The sequence below is a fragment of the Micropterus salmoides genome, unplaced genomic scaffold, assembly GCF_014851395.1.
Source record: "Micropterus salmoides isolate LMB-PRFRI ecotype aquatic unplaced genomic scaffold, ASM1485139v1 Ms_hic_scaffold_2, whole genome shotgun sequence".
NCBI lineage: Eukaryota > Metazoa > Chordata > Actinopteri > Centrarchiformes > Centrarchidae > Micropterus > Micropterus salmoides.
In genome coordinates, this window is record NW_024041150.1 from 18,807,548 (window position 1) to 18,829,747 (window position 22,200).

Consider the following 22,200-nt stretch of genomic DNA (forward strand, 5'->3'; position numbering starts at 1 on the left):
GCAGGCTAAGTTAAATGGTGACTATAAAATTGCCCTTAGGTGTGAATGTTAGTGTGAGTGGTTGTTAGTATCTGTGTGCCCTGCGATGGGAATGGCAACCTATCCAGGGTGTACCCTGCCTCTCGTCCTTTGCCAGCTGCGATTGGTACCCCCGTGACCATGTACACCGGATAACCGGTTGACAATGGATGGATGATGGATGATGTGAGGTAGTCTAACAGTAGGCAGAGCCTTGGCTTTGAGAATATACAGATGTAAAATAGCCTTTGGGCTAATTCTGACATATTTACATTGCTGAAAATCCAAGATGTCCATTAATATGCACTGTCCCTTTTAAATAAATAAATAAATAATATAAAAAATTCATGGATACTGTTTTTTCCAGCCAGTCTGGAAGCACCTCACCTTGCAGTGTCTGAGGAAATACTTTCAGATAAGGCTGTGTGGGACCCGTTGCTCTGCAATATGAAACATCTGCAAATAATAATCATCATCATCATGAGGCTAACTGGTGCAATGTATCAATGCATTGGTGCATCATTTTCTAAGGCATGACATATGAGCAAGAATGTAACACTGAAATTAAATTACAAAGTTAAGTAACATTATTCCAACTTGTTCTGTGATAACTGCATACAAGCATTCAAAAGATTTAGCAGACCTATCTTGCACCTGGCGCAAAGCAGCAGTGCAAAGCGCAAAATGCAGTGTTGCCAGGAAAATTGTTGGCACATTCCTCTCGAGGCAGCAGAAAGCAACAGATCTGAAGTCAACCATGCAGTATTTCACTGTTGGTTCCTACTAAAATGTGTAAACCAACTCCACTTACTTTTTTATGAGATTACGTTTATGTGTCCAATAACTTTCCGGGCAAAATATGGCACAGTTATTGATTCTACTTACCATTACTGTTTAACCTCCTCAAAAATACAAGACTGCAGAGGCCCCTGACTGTAAATTAATGTGCGCTGCTTGTACAGAATCTAAGTACTTGTTTGGTGATTATCGGTGCTCAGCAGTGCTGCTCAGTAACACATTTCTCTGTAATCAAGTCATGTCGAGTAGCCACACCTTAGCTGTGTCTCAGTTACCCTCAATTGTTAGCCATTAAGCTAAAGAAAGAATGGAGAACAAGGGAGATGAGTGGGCATTATTCCCACAGCTGTAAGTATTGTCATAAATGTGTCCCAGTCTAATATGCAAAGAACATTGTTGTTCGTTTTAAACTGTTTTTAACTGCAAACAATTTCCATCTAATTTATTGAAGCATCTGCTAAAGCATCACAGTAACATATAACACTCCGCAACTGCCAGTGATGCATGGACTCGTGGGAGAGAGTGGCGTTAAGAAAGGTTTTATGTTTTGTAAAAGCACTGAATATTGCCCTTATAAATGTGCAGATAAAAAGTAGTCCAAAGTCAGAATTTACTTTTGTATTTCAGCCAGTAACGTTAAGAAACAATATATATTTTGTAAGAAACATTCAGCTTGCAGCTGAGTTGGGAGAGACTTTTTTTTTTTTATTTTATTAAATTAATTACTGTTTATACATAGCCTATGTTGTTAATGAGCATCTGGTGTGCGGGCTGCAATGTTTTAAGTTTGGCTGATTTTTGACTCCTAAGGTATAGTTCCAGTAATGTGGATTCATTTATAAAATGAGCCGCTGAACAGGTTGTCTGTCACTTTTTAGGCTGGGGCAGTGGTACTGAAAGTAATATAGTGACATAACAAGAAATGTAAATAGTTACTTTTAATACACAGTGATAAGTAAAGTATTATTATTACTATTCTGAGTAACAAATAAAAAGTTACTTCTTCTTTCTGAGTAACTTGCCCACCACTGGTGCTTAGTAATGGGGGCAGTCTTTTGCATGACATTGACCAGAAAACCTGCAGGTATCAGGAAGTAAAAGCTACACATGACAGATTATTGTTTTTGAAATTCATGGATGGACAGCTATGCAGATCTGGTCAAACCTGACCTGTGTGTTTATCATCCTTCTGTCTCAAGCTACAAAGTCTGTCTAAAGTCAAAGTAAATCTGTCTGTATCTGTAATTAACCTGAATAGAATCCTACAAAAATCCAGTGGTAGATTGAATGGACCTCTTCTCACTAACTCAGTCCTTAGTTAGTGAGAAGACTGGAGACCAGTGTGCTGGGTAATCTGGTGGAGCAACAACTGTTACATTAGGGTCTGAGCTGCTTACAGCTCTGGCTGTGCTCAGTATTGGGTAAGGCTGCTTGTATTTCACCTGACTCTGTGTGCATTGCTAAAGACGTCTGTACTGGGTTTGTGCTAGTACTGGCTGATAAAAAAACTTGCTAGATATTAATGTTATCAGCTCCATCATCACCATTTCGAGCACACGCATAAGAACATTTCGTGCTTAAGAACACCTGCCCAGGGACTACAGTTGTACATTAGCCAAGCTGGCTAAACTGGCACATTTACTGATATGTTTAACAATGTGCACTGTCCTTGTAACTTTAACCTGTATAAATAAATAAAAATTAAACCTGTCCATGTGCGACACGGTTATCTAAATCTCAGCATGCTCTGGTATGTCCACCAGGTTCTGTTCAATGTCTCCATCCCAGAGCTGTCTCCCATCCTCTGATACTTTGTAGAGCCAGCCAAGGGTTGGCGTGGGGTCCAAATGTACGTCATCTAGTAGACAGATATAGTTTATATGGAACTTTCATTTCATTATCCTCTTTCTTATAAGATTAAATTATTATTTTTTATTTGTAGTTTCCATCGCTGAAGGATCCAGAACATTACTGTAACAAATTACATTTCATGAAAGGTCACTAACGAGGCAAGTGATATGCAGTTGCATGAAAGTTGTAGTTAAAGTAAATAAATATATAGTAAATATCCTGTAGAATACAAAAGGATTTGGAGTTTTGTTGGTTGTCTTACAGCTCTATAATTAAAAGAAAAATTCAGACCTCTTTTATGGTGACAAATCAATCAATCAATAAACCTATTTAGACTTTAAGTAATAAATCACTTAATTATTTTATTGTCAGGAATTAAATTAGAGCGATTTTGGTAACTGACTAATAGATTTAATAAGGTAAAACAGGCAAAACGCTCATGCTCTGTAAGTTAGTTAGAACATGTGATTGAAAATAAAACAAACAACAATACTCACTCTGCGATCATGACATTAAATGTAGCCGTTGTGTCGCAGATTGCAGTGATTCTGTCAAATAATTGTTTTAGACGTTGACCTTGAGTGGAAAACTTCTTAAAAGCTGATAGAAGCTGCTCTTCAATGTCGCACACCGCTCTCCCGACAGTCCCCAAACGTGTGAATGGACAATGATGCCAGAGCAGGCTTTGGCAGGTGGACAGGATGACTTTACAGGAAGACTTTAGCTAGGTGAAACGTAAAATCTGACGCGTAGACTAGAAGAACACGTGTGCATGCGAGAAGTCATGCCATTCAAACATAAAAGTTGTGTCAAGAAGAGACACGAGAGAAAAGAACAGTAAGAGAGGGTTGCAAAGCTAACAAATAAGATTGTTTTGGATTTTTTTTTACTAAGGACATTGTCAAAGATTTTGCTCAAATCAAGGCTTGTTGGATACCATTCAAATAGGTGAGTACAAGTGCCTTTTCAATTGGTGTGGCTGTTGTGTTGCTGTTTTAATGGCTGTTCCCACTTCGGGGTCAGGTCGCTGCTGAGCACCTGTTTGATATTGTGGATGTTCGTGTAAGGGCACGGGAAAGGGGGTGCAGAGGGAGCTGCAGCACCTATTGACAGGGAGGAACACAAATTACATGCAAATTACATGTGACAACAGAATAATAATTTAACATCAGAAGCTGTTTGTACTGTTTTGTCATGATTATAGGAGCTACATTGGTGTGTTGCGGATTAGCTCTGACAGTATCTGTATAATCATGGACGCACAAATGATCCACCAGCACTCAACCCAACTAATTATTTTCTCAGATATATCCCACCTCTACCGGTCCTAGGTGATTTCTTTATTGTGCTGATGTATGCCAGGCGATCCCACCATCTCGGCGCGGATCACAGACTGTCTCTCTGACATATCTGCATGGATGAAGGCTTGCCACCTTCAACTAAACCTCTCTAAGACTGATCTATCCATCTATCCATCTATCCATCATAACATCAAACTACAAATTAATATAATTAATGCCAGAACGCTGTCAGCTGCCAACTGTCGTACGCAGGTGAAGGCACATCATGCAATGAAATTCAACCACATGTGACCAGACACGTTTCAAGAGCTGAAGAAGCAGAGTGGTTTGTTTCTTCACGTGTCAAATGTAGATAACTGAGCATCGTAATGCCAGAGCAGCGTACTACTCGTCATTAATAGAGGAAAATAGGAACAACCCCAGGTTTCTTTTTAGCACTGAAGCCAGGCTGACAGAGAGTCACAGCTCTATTGAGCCAAGTATTCCCATAGCTCTCAGTAGTTACGACTTCATGAGCTTCTTTAATGATAAAATTCTAGCTATTAGAGACAAAATTCACCAAGACCTGCCCTTAACTGGCACCAACTTATCTCTAAACTCAGGAACCTTAGAAACAGCTGTAGAACCAGATACATGTTTAGACTGTTTTGCTTCCCTCAATCTTTACCATCTAACTTCAATAATTTCTTCATCTAAACCATCAACCTGCCTCTTAGACCCCATCCCGACTAGGCTGCTTAAAGATGTTCTACCCTTAGTCAGCACCTCTATACTAGATATGATCAATCTATCTTTATCAACAGGCTATGTACCACAGTACTTTAAAGTAGCTGTAATTAAACCTCTTCTGAAAAAGCCCAAACTTGATCCGGATGTTTTAGCCAACTATAGACCTATATCTAACCTTCCATTTCTCTCTAAGGTTCTGGAGAAAGCAGTTGCTAAACAGCTGTGTGACTTTCTACAGAGCAATAGTTTATTTGAGGATTTTCAGTCAGGATTTAGAGCTCATCATAGCACAGAGACAGCACTGGTGAAAATTACTAATGACCTCCTTATTGCATCAGACAAAGGACTTGTCTCTGTACTGGTTTTATTAGATCTTAGTGCTGCATTTGATACCATTGACCATCAGATCCTATTGCAGAGACTGGAATATTTCACTGGCATTAAAGGAACCGCTCTAAGCTGGTTTAAGTCCTATTTATCAGATCGATTTCAGTTTGTACATGTTAACGATGGGTCCTCCATGCACGCCAAAGTTAGTCATGGAGTTCCTCAAGGATCTGTCCTCAGACCAATCCTCTTCACTTTATACAGACGTGCTCAAATTTGTTGGTACCCTTACAGCTCATTGAAATTAAAAGCTATTTTATCATGTATACTTGCATGCCTTTGGTATGTCATAGAATAAAGCAAAGAAGCTGTGAAAAGAAATGAATTATTGCTTATTCTACAAAGATATTCTAAAATGGCCTGGACACATTTGTTGGTACCCCTTAGAAAAGATAATAAATAATTGGATTATAGTGATATTTCAAACTAATTAGTTTCTTTAATTAGTATCACACATGTCTCCAATCTTGTAATCAGTCATTCAGCCTATTTAAATGGAGAAAAGTAGTCACTGTGCTGTTTGGTATCATTGTGTGCACCACACTGAACATGGACAAAGGAGAGAGTTGTCTGAGGAGATCAGAAAGAAAATAATAGACAAGCATGGTAAAGGTAAAGGCTACAAGACCATCTCCAAGCAGCTTGATGTTCCTCTGACAACAGTTGCAAATATTATTAAGAAGTTTAAGGTCCATGGAACTGTAGCCAACCTCCCTGGGCGCGACGGCAAGAGGAAAATCGACCCCAGATTGAACAGAAGGATAGTGCGAATGGTAGAAAAAGAACCAAGGATAACTGCCAAAGAGATACAAGCTGAACTCCAAGGTGAAGGTACGTCAGTTTCTGATCGCACCATCCGTCGCTTTTTGAGCGAAAGTGGGCTCCATGGAAGAAGGAGGACTCCACTTCTGAAAGAAAAACAGAAAAAAGCCAGACTGGAATTTGCTAAAATGCATATTGGCAAGCCACAATCCTTCTGGGAGAATGTCCTTTGGACAGATGAGTCAAAACTGGAGCTTTTTGGCAAGTCACATCAGCTCTATGTTCACAGACGAAAAAATGAAGCTTTCAAAGAAAAGAACACCATACCTACAGTGAAACATGGAGGAGGCTCGGTTATGTTTTGGGGCTGCTTTGCTGCGCCTGGCACAGGGTGCCTTGAATCTGTGCAGGGCACAATGAAATCTCAAGACTATCAAGACATTCTGGAGCGAAACGTACTGCCCAGTGTCAGAAAGCTCTGTCTCAGTCGCAGGTCATGGGTCCTCCAACAGGATAATGACCCAAAACACACAGCTAAAAGCACCCAAGAATGGATAAGAACAAAACGTTGGACTATTCTGAAGTGGCCTTCTATGAGTCCTGATCTGAATCCTATCGAACATCTATGGAAAGAGCTGAAACTTGCAGTCTGGAGAAGGCACCCATCAAACCTGAGACAGCTGGAGCAGATTGCTCAGGAAGAGTGGGCCAAACTACCTGTTAACAGGTGCAGAGGTGTCATTGAGAGCTACAGAAAACGTTTGATTGCAGTGATTGCCTCTAAAGGTTGTGCAACAAAATATTAGGTTAGCGGTCCCATCATTTTTGTCCATGCCATTTTCATTTGTTTTATTATTTACAATATTATGTTGAATAAACAATCAAAAGAAAAGTCTGATTTCTATTAAATGTGGAATAAACAATGGTGGATGCCAATTACTTTTGTCAGTTTCAAGTTATTTCAGAGAAAATTGTGCATTCTTCGTTTTTTGTGGAGGGGTACCAACAAATTTGAGCACGTCTGTATATGCTTCCTTTAGGCAATTTTATCAGGAAATATTCCATAAGCTTTCATTGTTATGCAGATGATACTCAGTTATATCTATCGATCAAACCAGATGAAACTTAGCTAAACTTCAAATGTGCCTTCAGGATGTTAAAACCTGGATGACCTGTAATTTTCTAATGTTAAAATTGAATTGATTGTTCTGGGGCCTAAGCACCTCCGTGACGCATTATCTAAAGATATAGTTTCCCTGGATGGCATCGTCCTGGCCTCCAGCACCACTGTGAGGAATCTTGGAGTTATCTTTGATCAGGACATGTCATTTAAGTCTCACATTAAGCAAATTTCAAGGACCGCCTTTTTTCACCTACTTAATATTGCGAAAATCAGGAACATCCTGTCTAAAAATGATGCAGAAAAACTAGTCCATGCATTTGTTACTTCTAGGCTGGATTACTGCAATTCCCAATTATCAGGCTGCTCGAAAAAGTCCGTTAAGACTCTTCAGCTGATGAATGCTGCAGCACGTGTTCTGACAGGAACCAGGAAAAGAGATCACATTTCTCCTGTTTTAGCTTCTCTGCATTGGCTTCCAGTAAAATCCAGAATAGAATTTAAAATCATTCTTCTTACCTACAAAGCTCTTAATGGTCAGGCACCATCTTATCTTAAAGAGCTCATAGTACCTTACTACCCCACCAGAGCACTGCGCTCCCAGAATGCAGGGTTACTTGTGGTTCCTAGAGTCTCCAAAAGTAGACTAGGAGCCAGAGCGTTCAGCTATCAAGCTCCTCTCCTGTGGAACCAGGTTCCAGTTTGGGTTCAGGAGGCAGACACCATCTCCACATTTAAGAGTAGGCTTAAGACTTTCCTCTTTGATAAAGCTTATAGTTAGGGCTGGCTCAGGTAGTCCTGAACCATCCCTTAGTTATGCTGCTTTAGGCCTAGACTGCTGGGGGATTTCCTATGATGCACTGAGCTCCTCTCTCCTCTACTCTCTCTCCCTCTGTATGCAACCTCATCCCATTATTGCATGTTACTAACACAACTTCTCCCCTTTCTGGTAGTCTTGTGCTTTCTCGTCCCTCTCCTCTCTCCTATCACTTCCTGCAGGTTTTCTGGCTCTGGAGCTGTGGAGTCTGGATCTGTGGCTGCGGGTCACCTGCTGCCCCTGTGTTCCTGTTCGACACCCTCTGCTGCAACGACTATTGTTACTAGTCCTATTGTTATTATTGTTATTATAATAATTAACATTACGACTGTTACCATTAACACTACTATGAATATCTATATTTTATTTAGTCTATAGCAACATCACCTTTGCTGTCTGTACCTCTGTGTGTATATTGTGTAGGCTGCCTCCCTCTCTCTCTCCTTCCATCCCTCTCTTTTTCTCTCTGTTCCTCTCCTGCCCTCTCTCTCTTTCTCTCTCGCTCTCTCTCTCCTTCACCCCAACCGGTCGAGGCAGATGGCCGCCCACCCTGAGCCATGGTTCTGCTCGAGGTTTCTGCCTCTTAAAAGGAAGTTTTTCCTTGCCTCTGTCGCCTAGTGCTTGCTCTTGGTGGGAACTGTTGGGCTTCTGTAAATAGCATCAACGGTCTAGACCTGCTCTTTTATGAAAAGCGCTGTGAGATAACTGTTGTTGTGATTTGGCGTTATATAAATAAAATTGAATTGAATTAAAATTGACTCCGAAACCATCACTCCAACCAAGGTGGTGTGTCATGATTGATGACCTTTTCAGACCATGTTGCTGCTGTCTCTCGGTCATGCCGCTTTGCTCTATACAACATAAGGAAAATCAGGCCCTACCTCACCCAGCTTCTGGTACAGGCCATGGTTATCTCTCGCATGGACTATTGCAATGCCCTCCTAGCAGGTGTGCGGTGAAACCCTACAAATGGTTCAGAACGCAGCAGCGCGTCTGGTTTTTGATCAGCCCAAAAGGACTCATGTCTTTCCGTTAATCAGTGACCTCCACTGGTTCCCCGTGGCCTCCAGAATCAGATTCAAGTCACTAATGCTTGCATACAGAGTGACTACTGGGTCTGCAACCATCTACCTGCAGGGTGAACTTCCTGGTGGAGTGGAGCGGAGGCCATCAGGCAGATAGGAGGCAGCTGGCCAGTGTCCAGATTGCATAAAGCCCGCCATTTCCTGATTGTTGCGGGCTTTGACTGCTTGCTTTTTCCTGGTCCCCAGCACCACAGCGTGTTGCTTTGTTGTGCTTTTGTTCATTTAGTTAATCTGGCGTTATGTTTTGCCAACCACATTTGTTAAGCTTTAAAAGGATTTGTTATATTTGTTACATTTAACTACTTTTGTTAATAAACGTCAATGATTATTTGAATCTCCCGACACTCTGACAGGATCGGACAGGATAAACTGACAGCAGCCTCTCTGATCATGAAAGTAATTCGTGAAAGCACATAGCCTATAGAAATCTATTTACCCATGATACATCAGGGGAGCTACCGTCTTGTTAAGAGGAGCCAAGCTCCAGCGTAGTTTGCACCCTTCCTACATGAATCTCTACTTTCGGGTTCCCGTAGCAAGAAATAAAGTTACTCTTTTACTCATGGATTTTTTTTTTTATGCTGCCAAAATGTTACTTGATGGTGTTGAATTACAAATTTTTAAAAACACTTAATTTTGGGTTAAAATGTGTATGGTATGTGCACACAGCTACAATGTTAACTTCATACTCATATGATACACCGTTTGAAAGCTAAAATCCTCGTGATTCGAGCAATGCAAACCATTTCAAGATACACCACATACCATATCACCACAGCGGGTACAATCAGCCCCTCTGTCAGACCACCCAGTACAATCAAAAGTGACGTGACTCACCTATGAAGCCTCATAGTAATCCACCGATCAATTATATTCCAACAAAAACAGTCTTGTTACATTGTCAGAGGTCCAGATGATCCAATCCAGTAAAAATATTTAGTCCAAAACACATTATTCCATCAATAAGTCCCCAGGGACTGCTGCAACATTGTTTCATAATTGCCGGCAGACGTGGTTCGTATGTCATGTATGATTTGAATGTAAACAACTACGAGAGCTTGTATTCAAATTAGCCGCTGAACTCTAACCTTTCGACTGACACCAAATCCGACCCAATAGGAGCTCACATGTCCGTTTCACAGCCTTCAATAGCCAACGAGATCCCGCGCTGTAAGGAAGGGCCAGCCCCTATTATTTCATGGGTAGACCGAGCCAATTGCAAGCAATTGTGCCGTGACTGGCACTTTGTGTAGCCAATAATAATAAAAAAAACACATCTGTGTCGAGCTACCGGCTGATACGGAGCAATGCAACAGCAGCCACCTGCTGCCAAGGGGAGGTGCTGTTTTGAAAAAAATCCGCTAAGACATAAATTGTGTCAATTTATGGTTACTTTGCTTTAGTTGTACTGAGCAATCCAAGCCTAGGTTCACCCAGGGCTCTCAGGGCACTCCCAAACTGCAGGGGGCAATCATGCAACAAAAGTTGGTGGAACCAACTTTTGGGGAAGTAGCTTTTGGGACTATATTTGCCTGCGCACCCACAGAGAGAGCATGGCATTGAAATGTTTGTAGAGAGTTCGGTTGGTTCTCTCATTTATTCCTGGAAAAGGATACTATGATTACAGCTCCTGATCACTCAAAGACGCAACTGGTAGGACAATTTATGATTGACTGTGTTTGAATATATTGAGTTTTAAATGTTCAGGTTCTGCTTGGATTGTAATTTGCAATTTAAAATAAATAATGGGGATTTGTTATGTGAATGTTGAACTTGACAGAAGTAACATGTGCATGAGTTTAATTACGGGATTGGTATTTTCTTGTTAAAATCCTAGGTTAGACTTAAGGATCGTGTTTAGTTTGTTTTGAAGATTCAATAGCATTTATTTATTATTTCTGCGAGAAAGTGGTATTGTGATTTATGTGTGACTGATTCATGGTTTGGTTTGTGTATTTGAAAGGTTATCAACCTATACCTACTGCCCCACACTGATCTATCAAGTCACATTCAAGAAACTATACCATATTATTCCATCACTGGTCTATCAAACCATCTCAAAGAAAATAAAGAATCAAGAAGTGAAAAGATTGAGTTGTCCTTTGCGTTCTTCAGAGAGAAAAGCAGTTTTCAAGTTTGGGCTGAGCTGTAATCAATTAAAAACACACAGAACTTGACACATACACTTAAACCTGTGTAAAATAGTCATTCTTCATGGTATTGGTATGAAATTTAAACTAGGACTAGGTAAGGCTTTATCCTGTGGTCCTACAATGTTTTCCAGCCAATAAGTCCCAGCTATAGTTGTCTGCATGCATTTGTTAGCAAGCATTTTCAAGCGGAAAAATTAAAAATATATTTTAGTTTATGGTGTTTAGACGTATATTAATCAATTCCAGTAGCACTTACAGTCATTCTGATCATTCTCAATCATTCTTTTGGGTTTGACACTCCAGTGTTATCTTTCAGAGAAGCCCAAAACCATGAATCTACTCCAAATGGTTCAAGAACTACATTCAATTTACTTTGGATCTGCCTTGAATAGACGTTTTTCATTAATTTTACAGGAATGTTAAGAGGATTTATTAGTAATGCACTATGTAACTGTGTTACAGTAAAAAGCAATACATTACTGTAATTGCGTTACTTTTGTACCACATTATTCCCAACACTACATGCCCACATTTCTACTCTGCAGCACCCCTACGCCAAAATGTCTTCCCCCGCACCTGTGTGCGTGTGGGTATTAAACCGTGTGTGTGCAGTAGATGGTCTGTTTTGGGGACATGGTGTTGTTTTTAAGTAGGCCACTTTTCTTTCTTATTTACTATGTCTTGCTTCTCTGTTGAAGAGGAATGTGGTTGCCGTGATTCAAGTTATTGTACTGTATTGAGTCTGCGTCACTTTAGTACAGTGGACACCTCCCCTGCACTCAGCTGTTTGTCGTGACGTTTCAGGATTTTGACAATGACAGCACTGGCCACGCTCCTTATAGCTTTCTCTTTGACTTCTGTACTGTGCAAATACAAAAGTCTAGGTAACACGGAGCAATTCCTGGACGTCATTTTGTGAACAGAGTTATGAAACAGAAAACCACAAACTCCTCTTTGCCTTTTCAAGTTCCTCAGGGGGACTGTAGGAGGTAAACAAACTCTGCCTTTCTGCAACTGCACCAACAGCCACTGGGGGTATTTTCTTTCAGGGCTTAACTTTCTTTGTTCGTGAATACCAACCAATACCAGCACAATTTTGGATCCCTAAGGAAACTGTTACGCACAAGATAACGTTTCATGCCTGCAGAAGAAGACGGATAAACTCCATGCTTAACTGAGAGAAGATCACCTGTGTGTTCCACCTTTTCAATTTTACGGCGACTTCACTGATTCCTGTCGCTGCCGCCGAAGAATCAGCCGTACCGTTGAAACTACTGGCTTCATCAGAACCAAGCTGAGAGAAACTCCGCTGGATTTCCTAAAAGGTCTGACACTACCAAAGCGACACGTAAGAGGCTTTCATATGTCTGGGCAGCAGATAGTTATATATAACTTTGCTATTGTAACTTACTTGTACTAGCTTCATGTGAATTTCTGTTAACCACATTGTACCTGGCACCAATTTCTAGGAAAAAATAACATACCCAAAATAAATCAGAAAACTCCTCAAACACTAGGCCTAGATGCATCTGGTGTCCTTTGAAAGGTCAGAAGCTAAGGAATATAAATCCATTGTACATTAACATATTTATTTTACCATTACAGACTACATGGAGATGCAATACAGAAAAAATATTTTCATCCTCGCCTGGTAAAAAGCGCTATAGTTTAATGCAATAAACCATCAAAAACATCATAAAATAGATTATAATGCACCTGAATACCTTCTAATACACCTGGGGCTGTATTACAGAAACCTCCTAACCAGCACATCCTATCCTAACTGAGATATTATCTGTTACATCGCCTACAGCCTTTCTACTAACGAGTGTTTTGTCATCAAGTAGAATCAATTAAGTTCTGTCTGTTGACATTTTGTTGTATTTGTAAAAGCAATTAAAGAGCAACCATGTGGATTAAACGAGTTAACAAACACTACGTGGTGGAAAAGTAAAAGTTAGGACAGCTCAACAGTTATCCTAAAGTTAGGACAGTTTATTTAAGATTTTATGAAGTTAGGATGTTTCTGTAATACACTTACGTTAGTCCGCAGCCTTTATTAATATTTTTTTACCTTCATTATTAACTTTTCCGCAAAGAGTAACCTATGGGTTTCTGCCAGGGTCAATGGGGGAGCACAGGAGGAGCCACCACCGGGTTTCCTCTGCTGTTTGGACACATCAGTTGCCTTTCATATCACTTGTAAACGGACTGATTTTCTTTTTAACAGCATCAGCGCTTTGCTGGATGCCGGATACGTGGCGGTGACTGTGCTATTTTAGTCCACTCTCTCTTAAGCGTTACGTGAATTTGGATTTCTCAACGGAGGTTACCAACACCTCTAAGTCATCTGACTTGAAGTTCAATGATAGTTGTGTGTATGTTGCATTAAAAAAACTATAGCAAACAGCAATAGCATAAAGTTTAGCTTGGAGAGATGAGAAAAGTGGCATTGGTTGCTAGGTAACAGACATAAAAGTTGATAACCGATGTTGGATTGAGTATTTAGGATTTCCTAACCTGAGATAAGATAGGATGAAGTAAAATAAGATAAAGTTAGTTAGGATTTGCTTCTGTAATATCAAATTGTGAACAATCCTATCTTAGACCCTTCCTATCTTAACTTATGACTTAAGATAGGAATTTTCTGTAATACAGCACCTGGAATACAACTGTAACTGTAAATGTGATGGAAATGGAAAAAAAGTTATTACACTATCTTTCAAAAATATACCAGGCGAATGTCCATGTTTTGGCATAATTACTGTTTATATGTTCACTTTTGTTGGGGGTTTTCTTCAAAACATTATTTCTCTCCATACAACCACTTCCTACTAACATAAAACTTCCAAAACATTGAAATATTGATAAAAAAAAAGTCTATATATGACCAAAATCACTCCCATGCTTTATAGGCCACAGCTTGAGAACAGAACATCCTACTGGGCTGTAAGTGGGCTCTATCTCTTTGTATTGAAGAGACGAATCGATTGATATCCTGCATGTCTGTAGCTCAATCAGGTTGCCAGCAGAGGCCGATAAAGACCGCCTCCGCCAAAGCAAACTCTTCTTCTCTACTTCAATCTGACATTAGAAGTGAAACTTATTGGCTCACCAAGATGGCGGCCCGCCAGACGGTCTCTGTTGACAGATTCAGTGTGTGAAAACGTATCAGTATTTTTATTTTTGCCAGTTCACTACCGTTCCTCTCATTGATAAAGTTGTAGCTGAGTGTTTGCAACAGTAATTAGGATTTTTGGTGTTTGCTTCTTTTGACTGAGAACAGATCCAACTGTACATTCTATCTAATCCAAAGCCAGCAACCGCTGCTGAATGGACGTTCACTGCTGGAGCCTGTAGGATAGATTGTGGTATATTGTATATAGCTTTTCTCTGTGTCTTTCTCTCTTACTTCTGCTTACTAAACCCACATGCGCACACCACGTGATCTCTGAAGCTAACCAGACCTGTGACCCACAGCAGGCTAGCATCACAGTGCGTCTCCATTTATTTTTGTAGTTCAGGGGAGAGTGATTTTCTGCCATCTTGATCTTGAAATCATATGGTTTGAACCGCCATCTTGATTCCAAAATTAGCTAGCATCGGGCACATTCCGAACTGGATCTGCAACACACACACACACACACACACACACACACACACACACACACACGCTCTCTGGTTTGTTGTATGCTTTTGTATGATTCGATTTGGCTTTATTTCATTTTGCTTAGAATAGTTGATAGTGATTTACTTGCTAAAGTTGTTAATCATTGATCTATGCTTGGATTGAATAAATCCTGTTATAATTTTAAGAAGCCGTTGCCTGTGAATATTTGTGTATAAGATTAAGAGTTGGTTGCCACAGCCAGTGTATGGACTCACCCTTCTCTTTTTGCCATCTATAGGTGGACAAACCCTGTTTTAGACTGATCATATTTGGTTATTGGTTGTTACTGGTTGTTACTTCCTTACGCTACTGAATGTAACTGAACTGTATTTGTACAAAAAGCACAACAGAAATTCACACCTCACAAATTATTATTGAAAGAATATTTTATATGTCTGAAAAAAATTCTGGATTGGATCTTTAAGCCACAATAGTGGCAATACATACAACAAAGAGATCCTCACAACAGCAGACGTATTAAGTAGTAGTACTAATAAGTAAATACAAAGCAGAATAATGAGGTCAAACTTTTAACAACTTAAAACAAAGATTTTAAGTATTATAGCCATAAATACTGTCTTCTGCATCATCTTATGCTTTTAGTTTTTATATTTGATATACATATATTAATTCATGACAAAACAAACTTCAAATTTTTTGTACAAATATGATTGTGAGAAGGATATCAATTACAGTCAAGCATAAACACATATAATTGTTCGTATGGTATTAGTTTAAGCAGACTATGTTTGTCTGTCCCCGCGACCCTGTACGCAGGATAAGCGGTTGACGATGGATGGATGGATGGATGTTTGTCTGTTGTTGTGACTTAGATGAAGATCAGATCACAATTTATGCAGATATCCCTGTAATTTCAAAGAGACCACATACTTTTTCCTGCGACATTATATAAATATAAAGAATAACTGACTTGTTTCTGTTTTAGCAGCAGATCCAAACACATTAAGTAATGAAAAACAAATAGAAGAAACATGAGCAAAAAAATAATACAGTTGTAAGAAGGGTATCAATTAAAGCCGCCCTCTAGCCAGTTTTAACTGCCAATATTGTTTAAAGTTCTTTCTCAAACAGATAATGGGGGTGTGGTTAATAATCGGATGTAATACATTACCATGACAACCAAAAACTTTGTCATGTGTCCTCCAACACCGCATGACTTATGACATACGTCACAACCCCGTTTTAACAACTTTTGCAACTCAAAATTAAGCTATTTGTCAAAAAATATTTGGTGAACTATGTGGGTAATCAACATTGTAAGGAAATGACTATGAAATATCATATAAATGTCAAAATACACTGGAGGTGGGCTTTAAAATCAAGCTGTTGAAAGTACATTTATGAACTAGTCACTCAAGGCAAAGACTCAGACATGTCATGAATATAACAAATGCAAATACTTACTAGGGCCTTTTGTTGTGGAACGCAGAGTCAGAGATGTTTTGTGAAGATGGTGTTTGTTTACATGGAAAGAAGAATATGTTGAATTGATCATTTGTTCTTGAAAATCAGACAGACAAACTTCAGTTGCATCATATATCTTAACAGAAAATAAAATTAAACAGATTTTTGATTTATACAAAAAGAAAATAAGATCAAAGCTGCAGGCAGCATTGGACGGGTGTAGGGGACGTAGGATGGGAGCTGCGGCACTGTTTCATTGCGTGTTTTGAACTGGTCACAAAGGAGTTAAACATCACTTACTGTGTGCTGTAGGTGGCGCTACAGACTGCCCACTAATTATATGTTGTGTATCAACACATGAAGTGTGGACCACACTCCGAAAATGCCTGTAGATCACGTGATTTTTGTCACAAAGGGCTTACCTCTGGTTGCCAGTGGTGCTATGACGCTGAGTGAATATTTGTTTTTATATTATTTATTTATAGATGTGTTTAGGGCACTAGTCTTATCAAACATGTAAAGTTTGGTACAGAACTGAGCATGTAAACTGAAGTTATAAAAAAGTTCTCGCGTTATAGCGAATCTTCAAAATTCGACGCCACACCACAGACACCATTCAGTGAAAACTCACAGGCCTGTTTATGCGCACATACATGTACACACACACATACAGACACATTCACCCACATGCACACAGACACACACAGTCTCACACATAGACACAAACAAATTTAGGTTGTCCCTGGTAGAATTATTCCTGATGCTTTTCTTTCAGTTACTTATTTAAATTAATTATTATTCCAGCTCTCGTGGCTGTGCTGTGTTTCTTATTTAGTTGTCATACTATGTCAGCTGTTTATTGCTGCTGTTCGGCTGGTTGTCTTTTACTATTAATATTATTTTTATTGTTTGTTTTTGTTTGTTTGTTGTTGTTTTTCTCCTCCCCAAGCCCCCCTCTCTGTTCTATTGCAGGTTTCGTTGCTTTCTGCAATTGGTGTTTCCCACAGCTTTTCCCTGTTGTCCCCACCTTCCATCCCTCTTTTCCCCTTCTCTTACAGGTCTTGTCCTTTCTCTGTGCTGTCTGTTTGTGCCCCACCATCCCCGTGTCTGCCCCCCTGTCCGGCCCGGTGACAAATCAATATATAATTAAATAAATAATAAAACAGACAAAGGAGTATATTAATACTCTCTTGTTAAAGTAAAATCTGTCTGGCACAATATGGTATCCAGGTCATCATTCTCTATACCAGGCTGCTGGGCAGGACAGGTTTAAAAAACAACAAAAACAAAAAAACAACAAAAAAACCCTAAAGGATATGAATATTTCTCCAACTTCTTTGACCACATTCCTATCTTTTTGGATATGTTGTGAAGAATGTTGGACATTTTCTTGATTTTTCAATTCAACAAAGAAAAAACAATCATATATTATGAGGGAGAAAGAAAATAAAAAAGAAATGCTATAAAAAAAAAAAAGAGTGATAGAAACAGGTGCATGATCACTGATAGTGATAGGGTGAATCTGAGTGTAGTAAATGTCTTTCATAATTGAGCTGCTAACCAAAAAATAGTCAAGGCGAGTATATGAGTGGTGGACTGGTGAAAAGAAGGTATATTCTCTAAGAGTGGGGTGGTGAGAACGGCAAACATTGCAAAGACCAAAATCGCTCATGTATTGTTTAAGGATGTCTGTTGATTTCCAAATATGGTGACCACCTGCCGTACTGTGCCTGTAAACTGCTGGATTACATACCACGTTGAAGTCCCCTCCTAATATAAGAGCTGTGTCTGAGTGAGCAGAGAGTGAGTTGAAGAAAGCATGAAAAAAGGAGGGGTCGTCAACATTTGGGCCATAGATGTTAGCAATGCATAAAGGAGTATTTTTGAATCGAAATGTTAACAATAATGAATCGACCCTCTGGATCAATAGTAGTGGTATTATGATTGAAGTGTGTTTTTCTATTTATCATAATAGTGACACCCCTTTGTTTGGAGTTATAACAGGCTGAGTATGAGTGAGGAAACTGTGGTGAGGTTAGTTTATCTGCTGTCTTGGGTAAATGAGTCTCCTGTAATAGGACAATGTCTGCTTGTAGATTATTTAGATGGTTAAATTTTTTATCTCTTTTCCCTTGAACCAACTCCGCGTACATTCCAAGAGGAGAGTTTAAGTGAGGTCATCATTCAACTAAGGGATGTGGCGAAGGCTAGTGTGTGCAGTGTGCGTGTTGAATCATTGTATGTGTTCGTGTATGTGTTCATGTTGTATGCGCCTACATGTGTGTGCTAGCGGTGTGCCCGACTGTTTGTGAATTAAACAGTATGAAAATTGCGCAGCTGATCGACGTGTAAACGGCGGAGGAAGAGCAACATTAACAAAAGAAAGAGACAGTGAAACAAAAACAAAGGAAAATACACAAAACATTATCGGACAGTGTAGTCAGAAAACCACAGTATAGGCTGTTGAGACGTTCACTGTATTTTATAACTATTAACCTGCCGTATGTCACGGAGTAATTAATTGAGAGGGGGGGAAATTATTGCATAGTGATACAGTTCACCTGTTGCTGGACTTGGTTCTTAGTAGAGCCAAGGAGTGGTGTCTCGGTCGCGGTACAGCTGGCCATCAACGTAAAGTTTATCCACTGCGATGACAGCCCGTGATCCTTCTCCAATAAGCTTCTTTCTTATCGGGAACAGGACTCGGCGTCGGTCCAGGATCTCCTGGGGAAACTGGTCATTAACGCTGAAGTTGGTCCCTCTCAGCTCCCTGCCGCGGCCTTTCACCAGTTCCTTCTGCTTGAAGTGTTCAAAATTCGCGACGATGGGCCTGGACCCCTGGTTCTCCTGTCACCGTCCTCCCAGGCGGTGCACCCGGTGGAAGCTGATGTTCTTCACGGTCTCGGCCGGGAGCTTCAGTTGATTTTGGATGAAGCTTTTAACGGTCTCCTCTGGGGCTTCATCCGCCTGCTCAGGGATACCCGAAATGACCAGATTATCCCGCATACTACGAGCCTGGAGATCGATGATCTCTTCTCTAATGTTTTTATTGTCTGCCGAGAGCCGCGTCATTCCCTCCGTGAGGGATTTAACCGAACCTTTGAGGACACCGCGAGCTCAACCACCTGTTTCTGTACTTCCACCAGAAATAATCGGGCATCAAAGCTAGACAATTGCTTGTCTATTGAATCCAGGATCTCTGTGAAATCTACACCTTGTGAGGAGACTGCTCCAGGTGATGCTCCAGGTGAGTCTTCAGTGCGGTTTCTCTTTGATTTCCCCATGACCACTCGATGAAAACACTGGTCAATATAAGCTTCAAGGTCCTCCAAACACTCGTCCTCGAGGTCCTCCAGTGCAATTTGACTGCTATTATTTGTTAATTCGCTTAAAATTGGCGGATAGTTTGTTTAATGAAATGTTTGTTTAGCTGCGCGCTGCCATGTTTGAATTGCACCAAGTCTCACGAGATTACACAAACGCTCACCGTGTCATCTCGGTGATCCGAAGATGACACAGTATCGATAATTGATTATTTTTGGCGTACTGATGGTGTCCGTTCATGAATGTGAACTCATACTAGGGCTGGCCAATAAAACAATAATTATAATTATCACAATATAATTTTCCTCAATAACAATATAACAAATCTTCAATAAATATTTGATTTAATTAATTTAGATCACATATCAATATCTTATTTTGTTGGTCAAAAGATTTTACTTCATTTTACTCATGTATATTTGTTGTTTTGAATGTTCTACCTCAGATTTGTGAAGTGATCCACTGTTTGATACCGGGATGCTGTTTGGTATCAAGTGTTTCTTCTGACCATAAAGAAAAGCACAATAAGCCATCTGGTTTCTTCAACTTTCATTAAGAAGCAAAATCAGCCTTTAAACTTATAATAAAATAATGATTAACTAATGATTTGACATTTTTGGTGATAATAATCAATATCAAATGATATGGAATGTTTTTATCGTTAAACATTTTTAGCCATTTTGTCCAGCCCTAACTCATGCACTTTTGTGTTAAACTCAATACAAACTACTAAAATAAAAGAGTACACATTATAAAGAAAGATATCAAGAAAATTATGCCAGACCGAACTTAAGTTTTGCTTTCACTTTCTGGCCAAGCTGATACAGTACCACTAAAGAGAGAGGAAAACATGGATAATCCATGGAGACAAACAAATCATGGTGAAAAGACAAACTTTAGAAAGGTATTTTAACCTGTAGTTACAGGTATTTTTTTAGTCATGCACAAATAAGAGGAGGATGTGATGTAGACACAAGACTGGATCTTCCTCTAACCACTTTAAACTTGAACTTGTGTCTTCCAGCCACAACAGACAAAAATTTTATATGACACGCAGCCAGATGTCAATGTCTGCAGCGCAAACGTACCATAAATGTTATAATAATGGCAGGGTCTCACATTACCAAATACTAAAACAAATACACGCTAATTACATGTTTTACAGTAGGCATTAAAATTTTCCCACCAGCCTTAAATGCACAGTTTACAGACAGTTTAAGACCTTCATTTCCCTGATTTTATTTTTAGACCTTTTAAGGAGGCATGAGAACCCTGTAATTTATGTTCTAGCCTACAATGACCCCCCCCCCCCGGCAGTGAAATCAAACTCTTTTATAGGATAAACATATCAGAAATTCACACATCTCACAAATTATTATTGAGAGAATATTTTATATGCCTTAAAACGTTTCTGCAATGGTAGCAATACATACAACAAAGACATCCTCATAGCAGTAGAAGTATTAAGTAGAGATATTAGTATATGTAAATACAATGCAATATAATCAAAATGTGAAGTCTAAATAACTTGAAAAATGTTTTTGTATTGCATATCCATTCTCTTTCATTTCGTCTCATCTTTTCTGATCACACGTCTCAACACTTTGAAGGAAAACTGTGGTGACAGGCCGTATCTTCTAAAGAGCTAGATTTAAAATAAAACCACACACACACATAAAAAAGAAATGTTAATACTTAACAAAATAATTTGCAGATAAATTGAATTAAAAGTAAATACAAAGTAGTCATGGTAACAGCATGTAGTGGACTCACGTTCTCCAACACACTCTGCAAGTCCGAGTCTGACAGCTTAGGAGTCAATGATTCTAATTCCACGTTTGTGCCAAGAACATAATCTGTTGATGTAAACACACAATATGCATAAGCATTTCATAATCTTGTAGAGTGGTACACAGAGAACAACCTACTGCCCAAAGTCAGCAAAACTAAGGAGCTGATCATTGACTTTAAGAAGAAGGAGATAAAGAGACACACTCCTGTCTACATCAGTGGAGCTGAGGTGGAGCAGTTTCACCTTCCTGGGAATCAGCATCACAGAGAATCTGACATAGTCATCTCACATCTCCACGCTGGTGAAGAAAGCTCAGAAACAACTGTATTTGTTGAGGAAGCTTAAGAAGGCCAAATTCCCGTGCCAAGTTCTTTTCAGCTTATACAGAAGAGCAACAGATAGCATCCTAACTGGAAACATCACAAACTGGCATGGGATGTGCACGGCCCAGGACCGGAGGGCTCTGCAGCGGGTGAAAACTTATTTTATCCATTTATTTACCATTTTATAAGTGATTCTATATTAATGGGTTAGGGTTATGGGGTTAGGGTTTTATTGTGACAAATGCATACCTAACTATAAAATAATAAAATAAATAAAACAGGATAATGGATTGCATTAATATAGCTAAGTATTCAACATAATATGAAGAATCACATGACTTTCTTGTACCTGCTTCTTCTAACCTTTGTGCCTGTGACTGACTCTGTTTCCTTGTGCTCTGCTCTAGTGTTCCTGGAGACCCTGCTCTGCTCTTGTGCCACTACATTACAGAGAACGCCTAGTTGGAGATTCACCACTGGGGACTCGCTTCTTATTCAGCCAGCCTTTTCCCTGGCTTGCCTGCCCGTGCGCTTACCTGCCACCCCCTCACCACACCGGAGGCACCTTTCCCCCAGCATCTAGCCCATCTAACCAAATCTTATGTTCAATAAATTCTGTGAAAATCTTCCAAAATCTCGCCAAGA

At 39.6% G+C, this 22,200-nt stretch overlaps 1 protein-coding gene and 1 long non-coding RNA gene across 2 annotated transcripts in view; one reads left to right on the plus strand and one right to left on the minus strand.

Annotated features, from left to right (window-relative positions):
- The first annotated feature begins 10,286 nt into the window (after positions 1–10,286).
- On the plus strand, positions 10,287–10,958 carry LOC119912243. Its single transcript, XR_005446108.1, has 2 exons — positions 10,287–10,521; positions 10,832–10,958. It is a non-coding gene; the product is annotated as an uncharacterized LOC119912243 (long non-coding RNA).
- Positions 10,959–20,815: 9,857 nt separating this feature from the next.
- Positions 20,816–22,200, minus strand: part of LOC119912223 — a 359,916-nt gene continuing 358,531 nt past the window's right edge. The window contains exons 38-39 of the mRNA XM_038731318.1: positions 21,214–21,296; positions 20,816–21,085 (exon numbers count right to left, since the gene is read on the minus strand). Of these exons, the coding sequence (XP_038587246.1) occupies positions 21,005–21,085; positions 21,214–21,296 (164 nt within the window). The 3' untranslated portion in view covers positions 20,816–21,004. The remainder of the gene's footprint in view (positions 21,086–21,213; positions 21,297–22,200) is intronic.